Source organism: Podarcis liolepis (genome assembly GCF_965112155.1).
Source record: "Podarcis liolepis genome assembly, chromosome: Z".
Classification (NCBI taxonomy): domain Eukaryota; kingdom Metazoa; phylum Chordata; class Lepidosauria; order Squamata; family Lacertidae; genus Podarcis; species Podarcis liolepis.
This window is the reverse complement of record NC_139570.1, coordinates 45655575-45672175: the sequence shown is the minus strand read 5'-3', so window position 1 is coordinate 45672175 and position 16601 is coordinate 45655575. Positions and strand designations below refer to the sequence as shown.

General features: G+C 45.6%; 1 protein-coding gene across 2 annotated transcripts in view; it reads left to right on the top strand.

The window, feature by feature from the left end:
- Positions 1 to 16601, top strand: part of BRINP1 (BMP/retinoic acid inducible neural specific 1) — a 119580-nt gene that overhangs the window by 86654 nt on the left and 16325 nt on the right. For both annotated transcript variants that reach the window (XM_083485829.1, XM_083485830.1), the window contains exons 6-7: positions 11110 to 11346; positions 13150 to 13372. In XM_083485829.1, coding sequence (XP_083341955.1) covers positions 11110 to 11346; positions 13150 to 13372 — 460 coding nt within the window. The remainder of the gene's footprint in view (positions 1 to 11109; positions 11347 to 13149; positions 13373 to 16601) is intronic.

Here is a 16601-nt window from a genome sequence, read left to right as displayed (position 1 = left end):
CCCCCCCTCACTCCAAACATTGTCTGCTAGTGTCTTTGCACAGCACCGAATTAAACTGTGTAGTTCACTTTTTCAAGACGTAGTGATGGCTACCAATGTTGTTGTTGATGATGATGATTTCAACAATTTATATACTACTTAATCATAGTAATCTCCAATAGGATTCAACAAATTCATGGAGGATAAGGCTATCAGTTGCTACTAGCCATGGTGGTTTATGTTCTGCCTCCACTGTTGGAGGCAACATGCCTCTGAGTAACAGTTCCTGAGAAACACAAATGAGGGAGGGGGGTTGTTGCACTTGGGTTCTGTTTGTATGCTTCTGGGAGGAATCTGTTTGGCCGTTATCATAAAAGAATGTTGGAGTAGATGGGCCTTTGTTCTGACCCTGTAGAGGTCTTCTTATGCTCCCTTTCTGTTCTGTGTTGCAGTGGCTCCTTGATGATCTCTGGCAATGGCCTTTCCCAACCCATCTCTGCTCCTGAGATCCTTAGCTGGAGATGCTAGCCCTCCCACTTTTGAATGTAGGGAGGGAGATTAGACTCTTGGACAATTCTCTTAACTCAAAAACTTCCCATCTTGCTCATCAAGGGAAAGGATTGTAGCTTAGTCATCTTTGTGATATCTTAGTTTTCTATGTGCAGGTAGGTTATAAACTGAGGGAAAATTTAAATGAAGATGAAAAAGTTAAAAAGAGTCCTGTGGAATCAGACCAAAGGCTAATTTCAAGTAGGAAGAAACTGTGTATCCCCAGATGTTGTTAGACTACACTTTCACTCATCGCAGCCATTAGCTTGGTCTGGCTGGAGTTGCTGTCCACTAGCATCTGAAATCATAACTGTAGTGGTTGCAATCATGCAAGTATGTTAAGAGTAAAGAGAGGATGAATGATAGTATGAATGACTACAGCAGCAACCCACTCAGCCCTTGTTTGGATTACACTGTGAATCAAGACTGCCAGTTTGGATTGCTTTTGTTACTACTAAAGAGCAATGTGGTCGTATGATACCATCAATTGGGTTGTCAGGTTTCAGGGTTAGATCTGAAGGCTTGACCTTCTCTGGGTCTCAGTGGGGAACAGTTAGATTTCATGGTGATGATGTGTTTGAATCAAATGGGACAGTTTTTGTTGGGCTTCGGGGTATTTGCCATTCTTCACACCCTCCAGTCCATCCAGAGACACCAAACTAACAGCTTGTTGTTGTTGTTGTTTAGTCGTTTAGTCGTGTCCGACTTTTCATGACCCCATGGACCAGAGCACGCCAGGCACTCCTCTCTTCCACTACCTCCCACAGTTTGGTCAGACTCATGTTTGCAGCTTCAAGAACACTGTCCAACCATCTCGTCCTCTGCCGTCCCCTTCTCCTTGTGCCCTCCATCTTTCCCAGCATCAGGGTCTTTTCCAGGGAGTCTTCTCTTCTCATGAGGTGGCCAAAGTATTGGAGCCTCAGCTTCACGATCTGTCCTTCCAGTGAGCACTCAGGGCTGATTTCCTTAAGAATGGATACGTTTGTTCTTCTTGCAGTCCATGGGACTCTCAAGAGTCTCCTCTAGCACCATAATTCAAAAGCATCAATTTTTCGGCGATCAGCCTTCTTTATGGTCCAGCTCTCACTTCCATACATCACTACTGGGAAAACCATGGCTTTAACTACACGGACCTTTGTTGGTAAGGTGATGTCTCTGTTTTTAATGATCCTGTCTAGGTTTGCCATCGCCTTGTCCCAAGGAGCAGGTGTCTTTTAATTTTGTGACTGGTGTCACCATCTGCAGTGATCATGGAGCCCAAGAAAGTAAAATCTCTCACTGCCTCCATTTCTTCCCCTTCTATTTGCCAGGAGGTGATGGACCAAGTGGCCATGATCTTTGTTTTTTTTTATGTTAAGTTTCAGACCATATTTTGCGCTCTCCTCTTTCACCTTCATTAAAATGTTCTTTAATTCCTCCTCACTTTCTGCCATCAAGGTTGTGTCATCTGTATATCTGAGGTTGTTGATATTTCTTCCGGCAATCTTAATTCCGGCTTGGGATTCATCCAGCCCAGCCTTTCGCATGATGAATTCTGCATATAAGTTAAATAAGCAGGGAGACAATATACAGCCTTGTCGTACTCCTTTCCCAATTTTGAACCAATCAGTTGTTCCATATCCACTTCTAACTGTAGCTTCTTGTCCCACATAGAGATTTCTCACGAGACAGATGAGGTGATCAGGCACTCCCATTTCTTTAAGAACTTGCCATAGTTTGCTGTGGTCGACACAGTCACAGGCTTTTGCATAGTCAATGAAGCAGAAGTAGATGTTTTTCTGGAACTCTCTAGCTTTCTCCATAATCCATCGCATGTTTGCAATTCGATCTCTGGTTCCTCTGCCTCTTCTAAATCCAGCTTGCACTTCTGGGAGTTCTCGGTCCACATACTGCTTAAGCCTGCCTTGTAGAATTTTAAGCATAACCTTGCTAGTGTGTGAAATGAGTGCAATTGTGCGGTAGTTGGAGCATTCTTTGGCACCTCCCTTCTTTGGGATTGGAATGTAGACTGATCTTCTCCAATCCTCTGGCCACTGCTGAGTTTTCAAAATTTGCTGGCATATTGAGTGTAGCACCTTAACAGCATCATCTTTTAAAATTTTAAATAGTTCAGCTGGAATATCATCACTTCCACTGGCCTTGTTATTAGCAGTGTTTTCTAAGGCCCATTTGACTTCACTCTCCAGGATGTCTGGCTCAAGGTCAGCAACCACACTACCTTGGGTATACGAGACATCCATTTCTTTCTGGTATAGTTCCTCTGTGTATTCTTGCCACCTCTTCTTGATGTCTTCTGCTTCTGTTAGGTCCTTTCCACTTTTGTCTTTTATTATGGTAATCTTTGTACGAAATGTTCCTTTCATATCTCCAATTTTCTTGAACAGATCTCTGGTTTTTCCCATTCTATTGTTTTCCTCTATTTCTTTGCATTGATCGTTTAAGAAGGCCTTCTTGTCTCTCCTTGCTATTTTTTGGAAATCTGCATTCAATTTCCTGTATCTTTCACTATCTCCCTCGCATTTTGCTTGTCTTCTCTCTCCCGCTATTTGTAAGGCCTCGTTGGACAGCCACTTTGCTTTCTTGCATTTCCTTTTCATTGGGATGGTTTTAGTTGTTGCCTCTTGTATAATGTTACGAGCCTCCATCCATAGTTCTTCAGGCACGCTGTCCACCAAATCTAAATCCTTAAACCTGTTCCTCACTTCCACTGTGTATTCATAAGGGATTTGACTTAGATTGTATCTTACCGGCCCAGTGGTTTTTCCTACTTTCTTCAGTTTAAGCTTGAATTTTGCTATAAGAAGCTGATGATCTGAGCCACAGTCAGCTCCAGGTCTTGTTTTTGCTGACTGTATAGAGCTTCTCCATCTTTAGCTGCAGAGAATATAATCAATCTGATTTCGATGCTGCCCATCTGGTGATGTCCATGTGTAGAGTCGTCTCTTGTGTTGTTGGAAAAGAGTGTTTGTGATGACCAGCTTGTTCTCTTGGCAGAACTCTATTAGCCTTTGCCCTGCTTCATTTTGAACTCCAAGGCCAAACTTGCCAGTTGTTCCTTTTATCTCTTGGCTCCCTACTTTAGCATTCCAATCCCCTATAATGAGAAGAACATCCTTCTTTGGTGTCATTTCTATAAGGTGTTGTAAGTCTTCATAGAATTGGTCAATTTCAGTTTCTTCAGCACCAGTGGTTGGTGCATAAACTTGGATTACTGTGATGTTAAAAGGTCTGCCTTGGATTCGTATCGAGATCATTCTATCATTTTTGAGATTGTATCCCAGTACAGCTTTTGCCACTCTTTTGTTGACTATGAGGGCCACTCCATTTCTTTTACGGGATTCTTGCCCACAGTAGTAGATGTGATGGTCATCCAAACTGAATTTGCCCATTCCCGTCCATTTTAGTTCACTGATGCCCAGGATGTCAGTATTTATTCTTGCCATCTCATTTTTGACCACATCCAACTTACCAAGGTTCATGGTTCTTACATTCCAGGTTCCTATGCAATATTTTTCTTTACAGCATTGGACTTTCCTTTCGCTTCCAGGCATATCTGCAACTGAGCGTCCTTTTGGCTTTGGCCCAGCCGCTTCATCAGCTCTGAATCTACTTGTACTTGTCCTCCGCTCTTCCTCAGTTGCATGTTGGACGCCTTCCGACCTGAGGGGCTCATCTTTCAGCGTCATAACTTTTATATGCCTGTTGTCTTTGTCCATGGAGTTTTCTTGGCAGCGATACTGGAGTGGCTTGCCAGTTTCTGCTCCAGGTGGAGCACGTTTGGTCAAAACTCTCCACTATGACCTGTCCATCTTGGGTGGCCCTGCACGGCATAGCTCATAGCTTCTCTGAGTTATTCAAGCCCCTTCGCCACGGCAAGGCAGTGATCCATGAAGGGGAACTCACAGCTTAAATTCTAGCAAAATTGGGTTGAAGCAATGGCACTTGTTAGAAGGGCAATGTTCTGTCCCGAGGAGCAGAGTCACCTCTTTTAGGGTAAAGTCAAGATAGATTAGGCAGGATTACAAAAGGCCCCAAACCTTGGCCTTTCAGGATCCTGAACAAATCACTGGCACATGCTGGCTAGGAACTCGCCGAAGGACAGTTATCTCAGCGCCACTCTTAGGCCTTATAAAGGTTAGCTGGTCTGGACCTGATGTTAACCCTGCCCTTGTTGTTTCTCAAAGGGTCATTGCCTGATTCTGTAGCAGCTGCCTCTGATAGCTGAGGTCTGGATTGTTAAAATGCTTTCTGGATTGTAGAATTTTGGCAAAGTTTTGCCCTCTAGCCTGGAAGCTCCTGGGGGGGGGGGCAGACAATAGCTCCCCACATGATTCATCCTTTCCTTCTGAGTCTTCTTTGAGCCTGGGGGGGGGAGATTGAAACTAGAGTGCATGGCACCCAGGTGCCACTATTGTTGTTGTTTAGTCGTTTAGTCGTGTCTGACTCTTTGTGACCCCGTGGACCAGAGCATGCCAGGCACTCCTGTCTTCCACTGCCTCCCGCAGTTTGGTCAAACTCATGTTGGTAGCTTCGAGAACACTGTCCAACCATCTCATCCTCTGTCATCCCCTTCTCCTTGTGCTCTCAATCTTTCCTAACATCAGGGTCTTTTCCAGGGAGTCTTCTGTTCTCATGAGGTGGCCAAAGTACTGAAGCCTCAGCTTCAGGATCTGTCCTTCCAGTGAGCACTCAGGGCTGATTTCCTTCAGAATGTATAGGTATGATCTTCTTGCAGTCCATGGGACTCTCAAGAGTCTCCTCCAACACCATAATTCAAAAGCATCAATCCTTCAGCAAGCAGCCTTCTTTATGGTCCAGCTTTCACTTCCATACATCACTACTGGGAAAACCATAGCTTGAACTATACGGACCTTTGTTGGCAAGGTGATGTCTCTGCTTTTTAAGATGTTGTCTAGGTTTGCCATCGCCTTGTCCCAAGGAGCAGGTGTCTTTTAATTTTTTGACTGGTGTCACCATCTGCAGTGATCATGGAGCCCAAGAAAGTAAAATCTCTCACTGCCTCCATTTCTTCCCCTTCTATTTGCCAGGAGGTGGACCAGTGGCCATGATCTTAGGGATTTTTTTATGTTGAGCTTCAGACCATATTTTGCACTCTCCTCTTTCACCCTTATTAAAAGGGTCTTTAATTCCCCCTATTAGGTGCTGCTGAAATCCTTCCTGACACAACCAAGATCCTAATGTACCCTAATCTACTAGGTCCCAGACCCTGCCCCCATGACTCAAAGTCTCAGCTGAATCTGTGGGAAAATTTGGAATAACAGAAACTCTTTGGGCATTCTATAGTATATTACAGGTTTCATGAACCAGCTTGAGAACTGCCTCTTCCTTTATGCTCCTGTTGCATAATGCCAAATGCTACAAAGAAGAGATTTTGTCCATGTTTTAAAGGCAGTGGTATTGTTCTTGTACAATAAGCATTAGTATTATTACATTTATATCCCGCCATTCCTCCAAGGAAATCAGGGTTGTACACATGGTTCTCCCACTCCCCATTTTATTCTTTGTGACAATCCTGTGAGGTAAGTTAGGCCGAGAGATGGTGACTGGTTTGAGGTTACGCAGGGAGCTTCATGGCTAAGTGCAGATTTGAACCCTGCTCTTCCAGGTCGTAGTCCAGCACTCTAACCATTGTACCACAGTGTCTTCCATCAGCCCTAACTCCCATCAGCCCCAGCCAGAATGGCAAATGGTCAGTTAGAGTCCAGAGACATTGGGTGGATAGCATGCTGGCTCACCCCGTTATGCTGCTTCCTTGAGGTGCCTTTCTAAGCTAACTTGCCTAGTGCTGTTTTGCTGATGATGAATCTATAAGTCCTCAAAATGTGGAGGGGGGAGTAGGGAAGGAGGGAGATGGGGGGAGAGAGAAGAGATGGAAGCTACTTAAGGATTATAACTCCCAGCTCAATTCAGTAGGATCTGCAGGTGCTAGACATGTCCTTTTCTTGTGAGGAAAAAAGGAAAAAGATCGTGACCTGAATCTGCTGCCATGGCCCTCCCCTTTCCTGCTGTGTCCCATATATCATTCCTATTGACTGCAGTGCTATGTTTATCCTCTCTGACAGCTGCCACTGCTCCCCTCTTGCTTGAAAATTGGGTCAGACAAAACTGGGTGATTCACTGCCATTGGGCAAGGAGTTCTAATCTGGACAGGCAGCCCAGAAGAGAGTGGCCTGTTTTCTATGAATCATTATGACCAATATGAACAAGCAGGTCATGCAACAAAATGTTGCAGCATTTTCTCACCTCCTTATCAGAGTGCTTCTGTTCAGGGTTCCAACCAGCTAGCCACAGATTCTCCAGTCTGAAGATCTTCTTGTTGTCTAGAACTTCTTCAAACACTACAGTTAAACCAACTGTGCTGATACCTCCCTCCTGTTCTTTGGTGCCCACATTCCTGGTGGCACTCATCACCAGAACTTGCTATTGGAGAGATCATAATTATCTGCATCTGGCTCTCCGTCTGAAGAGCTCATAGAGCCATCCCATTTTTATCCTCATAACAACCCTGAAAGGTAGGTTTGTGTGAGAAAGTATCACCCCTGGTGCAGTGGTGGCTGGTGTTGGTTGGAACCGCTAGGGTTGGAATTCCTACCTGCTGAATTCTATAGGGGACAACAATGAGACTAAGGGAGAGGAGGCTGTCAGTCAGAGCGACACTCCTACACAGGTTGTTAGGTAGGAAGGCAGGCAGGCGAGAGGGAAGTGCTGGCTGAGGGCAGACAGATTGAGAGAGCAGTGCCCCATTTGCCATATGGCCCAGCCTCTACTGCCTTGCAGTCAGGATTTGAACCTCAGCCTTTCTTATCCTCACTACGTAGCATTTCTGTTCTATTCTACGTACCTCATACACTGCTGAGCATCTGTCGGATTCTGTAGCAGCTAGTAAGACTTAGTCCAGAATTCTTTTTGTATTGGAATGAGTACTATATAAGGCATTTTATTTATGTATTTATTTATTTTAAAAGTGTGCTCCTTTCATCCCTTTTAACCCTCTTCTTCACTGGCTATTTGTGTCCTGGCTGCACTTACGATAGCCATGGTCCCTATTCTTGTTGGGTGCCCTTTCTGTTCAGTTTTTGCCTACTTTCGTCTTCTTCTTCTTTTCCCCACCCACCCCCACCCAAGATGCTAGATTGAGGGGGTGAACTATTGCCCTCACTCTGATTTGGCTTCAGGCAGCATGGAGGCCAAATTATTGCTGGCATGCAGAGGAGCGAGTTGCTCCACTTTGTCCTCGCAGCAACTCTGCAAGACTGAAAAATAATGACTAGCAGCTACACAGAATCATAATGGAGCCAAATCAGACTGAAGGTAAACATGCCTGCTCTTCGTCTGGGTAAGATAATGGGGTGCCCAGCAGGAGTTGGACATTTATTTACTAAGTTAAAATCCCACCTTTCCTCTAGAAAACTCAAGCTACCCAGTTCTCCCTCTCTCTATTTTATCATTGCAATGACCCTGTGAAAGCAGGTGAGATGGTGAGATGGGGACTGTTCCAAGGCCACTCAGTTAGTTTTCTGGACAAGTGGGGATTTGATACTGGTTTCCCAGTCCAGCACATTAATCAGTAAGTGGGATAGACACATAAGTCCCATTCACAGCCTGCCTGCCCTCATGAAAATTAACAAAAGGGGAAGTGGGCTGATCACAGACAGCAAACATGGTTGTGAATTTTGCCTGGCCAGGGGTGGGGTGGGTTTCAGCTGAGCCTTTTCCAGTTAAGGTTTTTGCCAACCTCTCTAGGTCACTAAAGTAATGCCTCCCAGGGACAGGACTCAAACTCTAGGATGCACCCACAACTGTCCTCTCCTTTTTGACCAGCTCCACCATGTGAATCCTGACTTCTTTCCCCCTCTCCTCTGGTGGGCTGGCAGCTTTAGAAAAGTGACATGCAGAACCACAATGGCACAAACAGGATGGGGGACTGACCAGCCCACCTTCTGTATGCCTGTAGTTCACTGGGGCTTATTGGTGTCTCAGACTCATTTTTAATCTGCCAGCCTGAAAACCCCAGACTTTGACGATGAGGCCAGACAAATCTGGGTAAGGGAATTATCATAAAGGATTCACTTTCTGTACTGCTTCCCATGCTGCCAGAAACTGACGTGAGTCTGACAAGCAGAACTGATCAGGTGTGAGGAAACAGCTGGGAATCCTCCTGGAGCCTCTGGCTCACAAACAGAAAGCTGCAGAATATGATCTAAAGAGAGCTAATGGAAATATATGTATTGTGTGTGTAGGCCTGCACAAGCCTTGGGCCAGACAGGGGGATTTTGGCTCCACACAGAGACCTTGGAAGCACCACCTTGTATTCTTATTCCTGACTCACATGGGAGAACGCCTGTTTTCTTCTGCCCTGGAGGGTAGTATTTGAACCCATGGATTCAAGTTACAAGAAAGGAGATGCCGGTGGAACATCAGGAAGAACAGCAAGAGCTGTTAGGGAGTAGAACAGACACCCACAAGAGGTGGTGAACTCTCCTTCCTTCAAAGTTTTAAAGCAGAGGTTGGATGGGCATTTGTCATGGATGCTTTGGTTGAGGTTCCTGCATTTCAGGGGGTTGGACTAGATGACTCTTGGGGTCCCTTCCACTTCTACAATTATGTGCAGTGGCATTGCAGCATTTCCCGGCACCTGGGGTGTGTGCTGGGCAGGGCACTAAGGGCAAATCGAACCCGCCGTGCCAGTTCACCCCTTAACGCCGACACTACCAAGCAGGTGTGCACTGGGTGGAGTGTGTAGGGTTCACAGGGCCTGCCACGCCAGCCCATTTCTCGCCACTGGAGCTAAGCAGAGTCGTGCTGCCCACCTGCCTGCCCACGTAGGAGGGAGCCCAGCCAGCCAACGTGGGGGCTGTGGACATGCCGGCCAGGTGGGGCGGAACAGGGATCCCTGTGTGGGAGCGCCTTGTTTGTGTCCTTTCAATGTGCACCTGGGGCAAGTCCCCTCCTAGCCCCAGCCCCATGCCCATGATTCTGTGAGTCTATGGAAACAATGCTGACAAAACCAGGGCATTTTCTTTCACTTCTCCATTCATTCATATGTCAGTGAATGTTGAAAGCAAAGTCCATGAGTGCAGGTGGCATTTTCCCTTCATAGTCGCAGGCTAGTATTTCATCCTCTGCATCAGCAGTGGGGAACCATTTTCAGCCTGAGGGCCACATTCCCTTTTGTGGAGCATGCTAGGGGCCACATCCCAGGGCATCAGAGGGAAAAGTGGCTGGAGCAACAAATGTAAGTGTTGCCTTTGTACAGTAAGCTACTTTCTACACACACTCACACCCAACTCTATGTTCCCCATCCAGACAAGCAAGGGGCATGGTCTGAGCTGGTCTGAGGGCATATTCCAGCCAGGAAAACAAAATACTTGAGGAAGTGTGAAAAGGGGCCAGTGAGGGTTGTGGCCTGGGGAGACTCCTGAGGGCCAGAGGGAGAGGGCAGGCATACCACATTCACCCCCCAAGCAAGAGGTGTTCCTACCCCTGCTTAACATTTTTCATCCTGCCCTTCTGGCAAGGAACTCAAGGCATTTTTGCAAAGGTTCTGTTCTAGGGTTCCACACACAAGGGAAAATGCGGAAAGTCAGGAGCCCTGAAACTCACACACGCCTGCAAGGCAGAGGGCTGCTTACTGGGGTCCGGGGAGGTCGTGTGGAGGTTCTTGGATGCTGTGTGACCCTCTTTCTCTCTTCCCAAAGCCTGGTAAGGGAGGAAAACCAGCTGGGTATACAGGTGAGAAATAAATGAAGAGCACTTACTTATTTTTTACCCCAACCACATAAGGCCGCAAACGTGTAAGTAAAGCAAGTGCCAATTGGGGGCTTACTGTAGTCTGATCCATTCAGAAGTGAACCTTCCTAATTCACACTTTCCAAAACAATATGTGGTGAATGCATAGCAGCCTTAGGAAATGCATTGATTTTTGACCTTGAGCCAGAGTAGATGCAAGTCTACCTGCCTTGCAGCCTGATGCCTTCCATTGCTAGCATTGCTATACAGAGTGGACAGAAAGGCATTTGAACTGGACACTCTCCTTTTATATCCATTTGTGTTTTATGTTTTAAATGGTGCCTTCTAGAGCTTCATATGTCACAGCATAACCTTATAGTAGCTGGCTGATGTGATAAGATTTTCAACTCAGCAGAATCCAAGCTGAACTACCCTCAGTTTTCCGTGCCCTAAATTCCTTGCTTATACTGTAATTTCACAGTAAGGTTTTGCTGCCACTAGCCACAATCCCTGAACTGCTAATAAATTAAAATAAATAAAAACCACAAATAGAACCCATACGCCACTCCTTCTAATAGCAAACTCAAGTGACTTGAGTGCCTATCATTTTGGAAGCAGAATGTTGGAGCACCTAAAAAGAAGGTAGCAGGTTCTACATATGCAGGAGTGTCCATAGGTACAATGAAGTATGCATGTTTGCAATTAAAAAGGAAACAAATGAATAAAACAAGACAAAGACCTGTCAGCTTCCAGGATATTCAGAATGTTGAGGGTTGAGTTGGACCTTGAATTTTTACTGTCTCTTTTCTTACGCTCAATTATTTTCAATAGGCCTCCAGCTAATCTTTCCTCAGTATTTACAAGAGAAATTTGTGCAGTCAGCATTGAGCTACATAATGTGCAACGGAGAGGGAGAATATATATGCCGAGACAGCCAGTGTGGATGTCAGTGTGCAGAAGAATTCCCACAGTGCAACTGTCCCATCACCGACATTCAGATCATGGAATACACCTTGGCCAACATGGCAAAATCTTGGACAGAAGCCTACAAAGACCTGGAGAATTCAGGTAATGAAGAGGAAAGGAGAAAATGGTTTTCAAAGGCATTTCATATTAAAACTACCCTATACCAGGCCCAGTTGTTTGCCCAGCTAGCTGTGTATCATCTGCTCCAACTGACAGCAGCTTATCTAGGGCAGATATAGTCAACAAGACTATGAGTATCCACCGTGGTGCCCTCCAAATGCTGTTGAACTACAACTCCTATCATCCCTGACCTGCAGTGCTGTAAGGGGTTGATAGGAGTTGAAATCAAACAACTTCTGGATGGCCACAGTGTCCCCAATCCTGGTCTAGGAAATGTATTCTGCACATACTAAAGAAAAGATGAGGAACCTATGGTCTTCCAGATGCTGTTAGATGACAAATCCCATCAGCCATGGCCACTGGCAATATTGGATGTGGGTAATGGGATTTGTAGTCTAATGGCATCTGGAGGGTGTCATGTTGGCTTCCCATTCTCTATGGTTTCAGGCAGAGATATCTTCCATCACCTGGTTCCTGGTCATTTTAACTCATGGATGGGGGACCTTGCTTTCAACTTGAGGGCCACATTCTATTCTGGGCAAACCTACTACTAGTGATAGGCAGCACCACTGGCAAATCCAGGCTTGGGGGAAAATGTGAGATTTACCTTCGTATACCCCCCCCCCACACACTCCATCTATCCATCCAGGCAAGCAAGAAGCATTATCAGAGTTCTTGGGCAGTTAGCAGGTCAAAATACTAAAGGAGAGTATGAAGTGAGGATAGTAGGGGATGTAGTCTGGGGAATGTCCCAAGCGGTAGATTTCCCACCCCTGTTTTAACTGGAAATGCCAGGAACTGAACCTGGGACCTCACGCATGCAATATATGGGCTCTACCAATAATTTCATATTCTCCCCAAAGTTTGCCAAACTATAAAAAATAATAGAAAATTAAAGGGGGCATAATGCTACCCCCCAAAAAAACAAGAACAACAACAACTCCGCCCTTTCTCTGTTCTTGGCTTTATATGTGTTGTCAGGGGTTCAGGGACAGAGGCACAGGTGAGGGGGGAGACAGAGAGCGATGGGGAAGAATCCCAGGACAGTGAGGAAGAGGATGACAATGACTTGAGGTCTTCCATGAGTCTCTCAAGTGAATCAGAGGATTCCCAGAAGGGGGCGCCCCTGGTCAAGCCAAGGGGGGTCACAGGGGGGACTTGTCAGGAGCAGGGAAGCAGCAGGGAAACCCCGAGTGGGAGTGGGAGATCGGGGCCGGCTTCCCAGCAGGAACGGAGTGAAGAAGGTGGAGTTCCCAGTGTGACACACGGAGCAGAGCAGGAAGGAGACAGGGGAAGGAGATCGGGGCAGGACGTCCTGCCGGAAGGGGCGGAGAGTAGTACAGGGAGTAGTGTAACTGTCAAGAGGAAGGTCAGGGGTAGCGAACCCACGCCAAGTTCAAATGTGGAGGCGCGCGGAAATGCAGAGAGCCCGGAGGAGGAGCCTGGTCCCAAAGCACGAAGGAGGGGGGAGCAGGCATCTGAGGAATCCGCGTCAGGGGAAAGCAGGAGGGAAGGAACCCGGGGGGGGGGCAGAAAGACCCTGCGGAAAAGGAAGGACAGGAAGAGGTGGACTAGCACAAGCCTCTTAAGCTGGTGTAGAGGCAGGACCGATTCAGAGGGGACTTCAACCGTCTAAGGCTAAGAGACGTGGGGCTGCACGCCTCGGTTGTGGAACCAATAATGAACTGCAATAAACATCCTTGTATATAAGAAGAGCTTGGCGTTGGTCTTTTGTGAGCTGAGACCTGAGGCAGCCCCTGACATGTGTCTTTGTGTATTTCACAGACGAATTTAAATCTTTCATGAAGAGGCTACCTAACAACCATTTCCTGACCATTGGAAGTATCCACCAACACTGGGGGAATGACTGGGACCTTCAGAACCAGTACAAACTCCTGCAGAGTTCCATGGAGACCCAACGCCAGAAGATCCAGCGCACTGCCCGCAAGCTTTTCGGCCTCAGTATCCGTTGCCGGCACAACCCTAACCACCAGCTGCCGCGAGAAAGGTACTGGTCATCCTTATTTATGTAAGGGGTGATATGCTGTATTTAGAGAATGCTTGATCCATGCATTAAGTGTTCAACATGCTTATTGTATATCACTTTCTGTGTAAGAAGGGTGCACATCTTTTTTTTATTTGCTCAGAGATTTCAGTAAACAAAAGTAGCAGGAGAGGCAACTGCTCTTTCTTTCCTCATCTGAGCATTGGTGCAAATTTGGCAAGACTCCAGCTCTCTCTATAGCCCTCTATGCTTACTTGAGCATAAGAGAGACAAATTCAATTTACTTCCCATTTAAGCATGAACCTACGTAATACTCACTTTGCAAAACAGTACATGAACTGAAACAATGCCATGCTTTTAAGTTCACAGTTCTCAAAATTTTGCAGTGCTGTTCTCCAGCCAAGTAATGAACAGGTAACTCTCATTTTACACTTACTTTACTTACATGACCACAGCTTTGTGCAGGTATGTGGAGGCAGGGAGTGTGGGAGGGAAAGTAAGTAAGTAAGTAAATGGGTGGGTGGATGGATGGATGGATGGATGGATGGATGGATGGATGGATGGAGAACTGTGGAAACCCACTCTCCATTTATTTCCACCATACACCTGCACAAAGCTGGGACTCTGGCAGCATCTCAGAGCCCTTTTGCCACATTCCCAAAACTTGATAAGCAATGCCCACTGCTTTGGAAATGAGGCTCAAGGGTTCTGTCAGGGTCCTAGAGCTCTCCTGTCTCCTTCCCAAAGTTGGGCAAGTGCTTACTGGGATTTGGGGTTATGGCAGAAGGGCCCTGAGAAACTGCCAGAGCTCTTGATCTGCCTTCCCTGGGCTCCTGGCTTTATGTGTTTTTTCTTGTATGTTTGGACCCCCAGAACCAAATGCTTGAGTAAGATGAGAGTTACCTGTACACAGAAATGCATACACTGGGTTAAAGTGTGCATCTGTTAGTGAAACTAACATAAGAAAGAAAGAAGATTTATGTAAGGAAAATGCTTTGCAAAAATGCTTAGATTATGCAAAATTGTATAAAAATGTATTACGAGAAATTCACACCAAAATTATACATTTTCATGAGGACTTAAAAAACACCAAAAACCTCAGAAAGTGATGCGGATTTGTGGTAAAATGAACTTAAAAATGAGAAATGGAGAGAAACTGAAATTGTAAGATTTGCCTAATCTTCCTTTGAGGAGAAAATTGTGGTTTGTCTAGTAATCCAAAATGATATTTGTGAATCCTTGTCCACAGGGCAAGAAATCAGTCTGTACAAAACTGCACAGATTAGAGATAATTGCACACAATATGTATACATTACTGGAAATAATACTGCAAAAATGCATTATGTTAGGGGGAATTGTTTGCAACAATGTGTGGAACAGGAGCAATGTGTATGCAAGTGCCTATGAATTTTAATGCATTTTTAAAGAAAAATTGCAAACTGATTCATAAATGGGGCAAATAGTACAAAAGATTTGAAAAATTAAAAATGGATAGGGGATAAATGACAGGTTTGTCCATCCTCTACTTGTGTACATGAATGCAGGAGGAGACTCCTAGGTATTTGGTCAGCATTATAGACAAGTGGCTTCTCCTTGTCCCATTTTGTTGGTAGGAGGACTGTACTGCAAAATTGGAGATGTGCAAACTTTGACACATAAAAAGGTCATCAATCCTGGATTGCCCTTGGTGCCCATGTGCCTCCTTTCTCTTTCTCTCTGGAGAAGTAAATAGAGTTGGGAAAGGAAGACAGAAAAATGGCCCCTTTCCCACTTCCTCTTTTAGCTCTATGTGCTCAGAGGTATTCTACTTGCTCTCAATTTTATCCACACCATTTGATAAAGCAAAGTGTGTGGTGCATGTGTGTGTGTGTGTGTCCTTTATCTTTCTGTGCCAGGGGTAGGGAGGCATCTGGTCCAGGAAGCAGAAACATAAGAAGAGCCTTCTGGATCAGGCCAATGACCCATCCAGTCCACTGTTCTATTCTCACAGTGGCTTGTAAGCTGGGCGTGAACCCACCAGAAATCCCCAGTAACTGGTATTTAAAAAACTGAATGCCATAGCTGAAGAATCTGTTCTCCAGAAATAGCTGTACAGTGGTATCTCGGGTTACAGACGCTTCAGGTTACAGACTCCACTAACCCAGAAATATTACCTCGGGTTAAGAACTTTGCTTCAGGATGAGAACAGAAATCGTGCAGTGGCGGCACAGCGGCAGCAGGAGGCCCCATTAGCTGAAGTGGTGCTTCAGGTTAAGAACAGTTTCAGGTTAAGAACGGACCTCCGGAATGAATTAAGTACTTAACACGAGGTACCACTGTATTCAAAGCCAGCAATATCTGGGGCACTTACAGCAGCAATCATCTCCACGATGTGATAAGAACCTAAGAAGAGCCCTGCTGGATCAGACCAAAGGTCCATTTAGCCCAGCATTTCCATGTTTCAGAGTACCCAACCAGAGGCCTCTGGGAATCTCACTGTCCTGGTTCCCACCTGGCTCTTGCTCGTAAAATTGTAGAATCATGGAATTGTACCCAAAGGGTCATCTAGTCCAACTCCCTGCAATAAAGGAAACACAGCGAAATAGCGTGATTATCAAACTCTCAGTGCTTCCTTAGTGTATCTAATAGGATTTTCATTATTATTCATTTTGGAAGTTGTTCGAAGTTAACTAAGTTGAAAGTGAGTGGAAGTGTCATGGCCCTCTTTCTCTCTTTGTTTTCCTTCAAGTGACCAGAGTATGGTGGTTCCATTGCACTCCGTCAAAAATCCAAATATGCCCACAAGCCTAGAAAGTTGACAACACTTGACACATTGATTTCAGGGAGTGATGATTAGTTTGGTTCACATTAAAATGTGAACCAATTTTCTCCCCTATCTTTAGGAAGCAGGCAAGCTGAGTCCAGTTAGAACAGGAGGCAGTTTTTCAAGTGGCATAGGTTTCAGATTATGACAGCAACTTAGGGGAGAAAGTTAGTGTGTTTTCTTCAACAGATATCCCGACTCAGCTTCACGGTCCACTGTTCAGCCTCTGTCTTTGCCACACATCTGACATGAGGTTACTAGAATATACCTTGCACAAAATTAGACCCAATATGGCCCCATACTGGGGCAATTTTGACTGTGTGAATGCCCCGACCGAGACAGCAGCATTTAATATGTGCCGCTGACTTTGAAAAGATGGAGTGGTTATATTAACAGCGTGACACTCTCTGTCCCATTCACAAAGGTCTA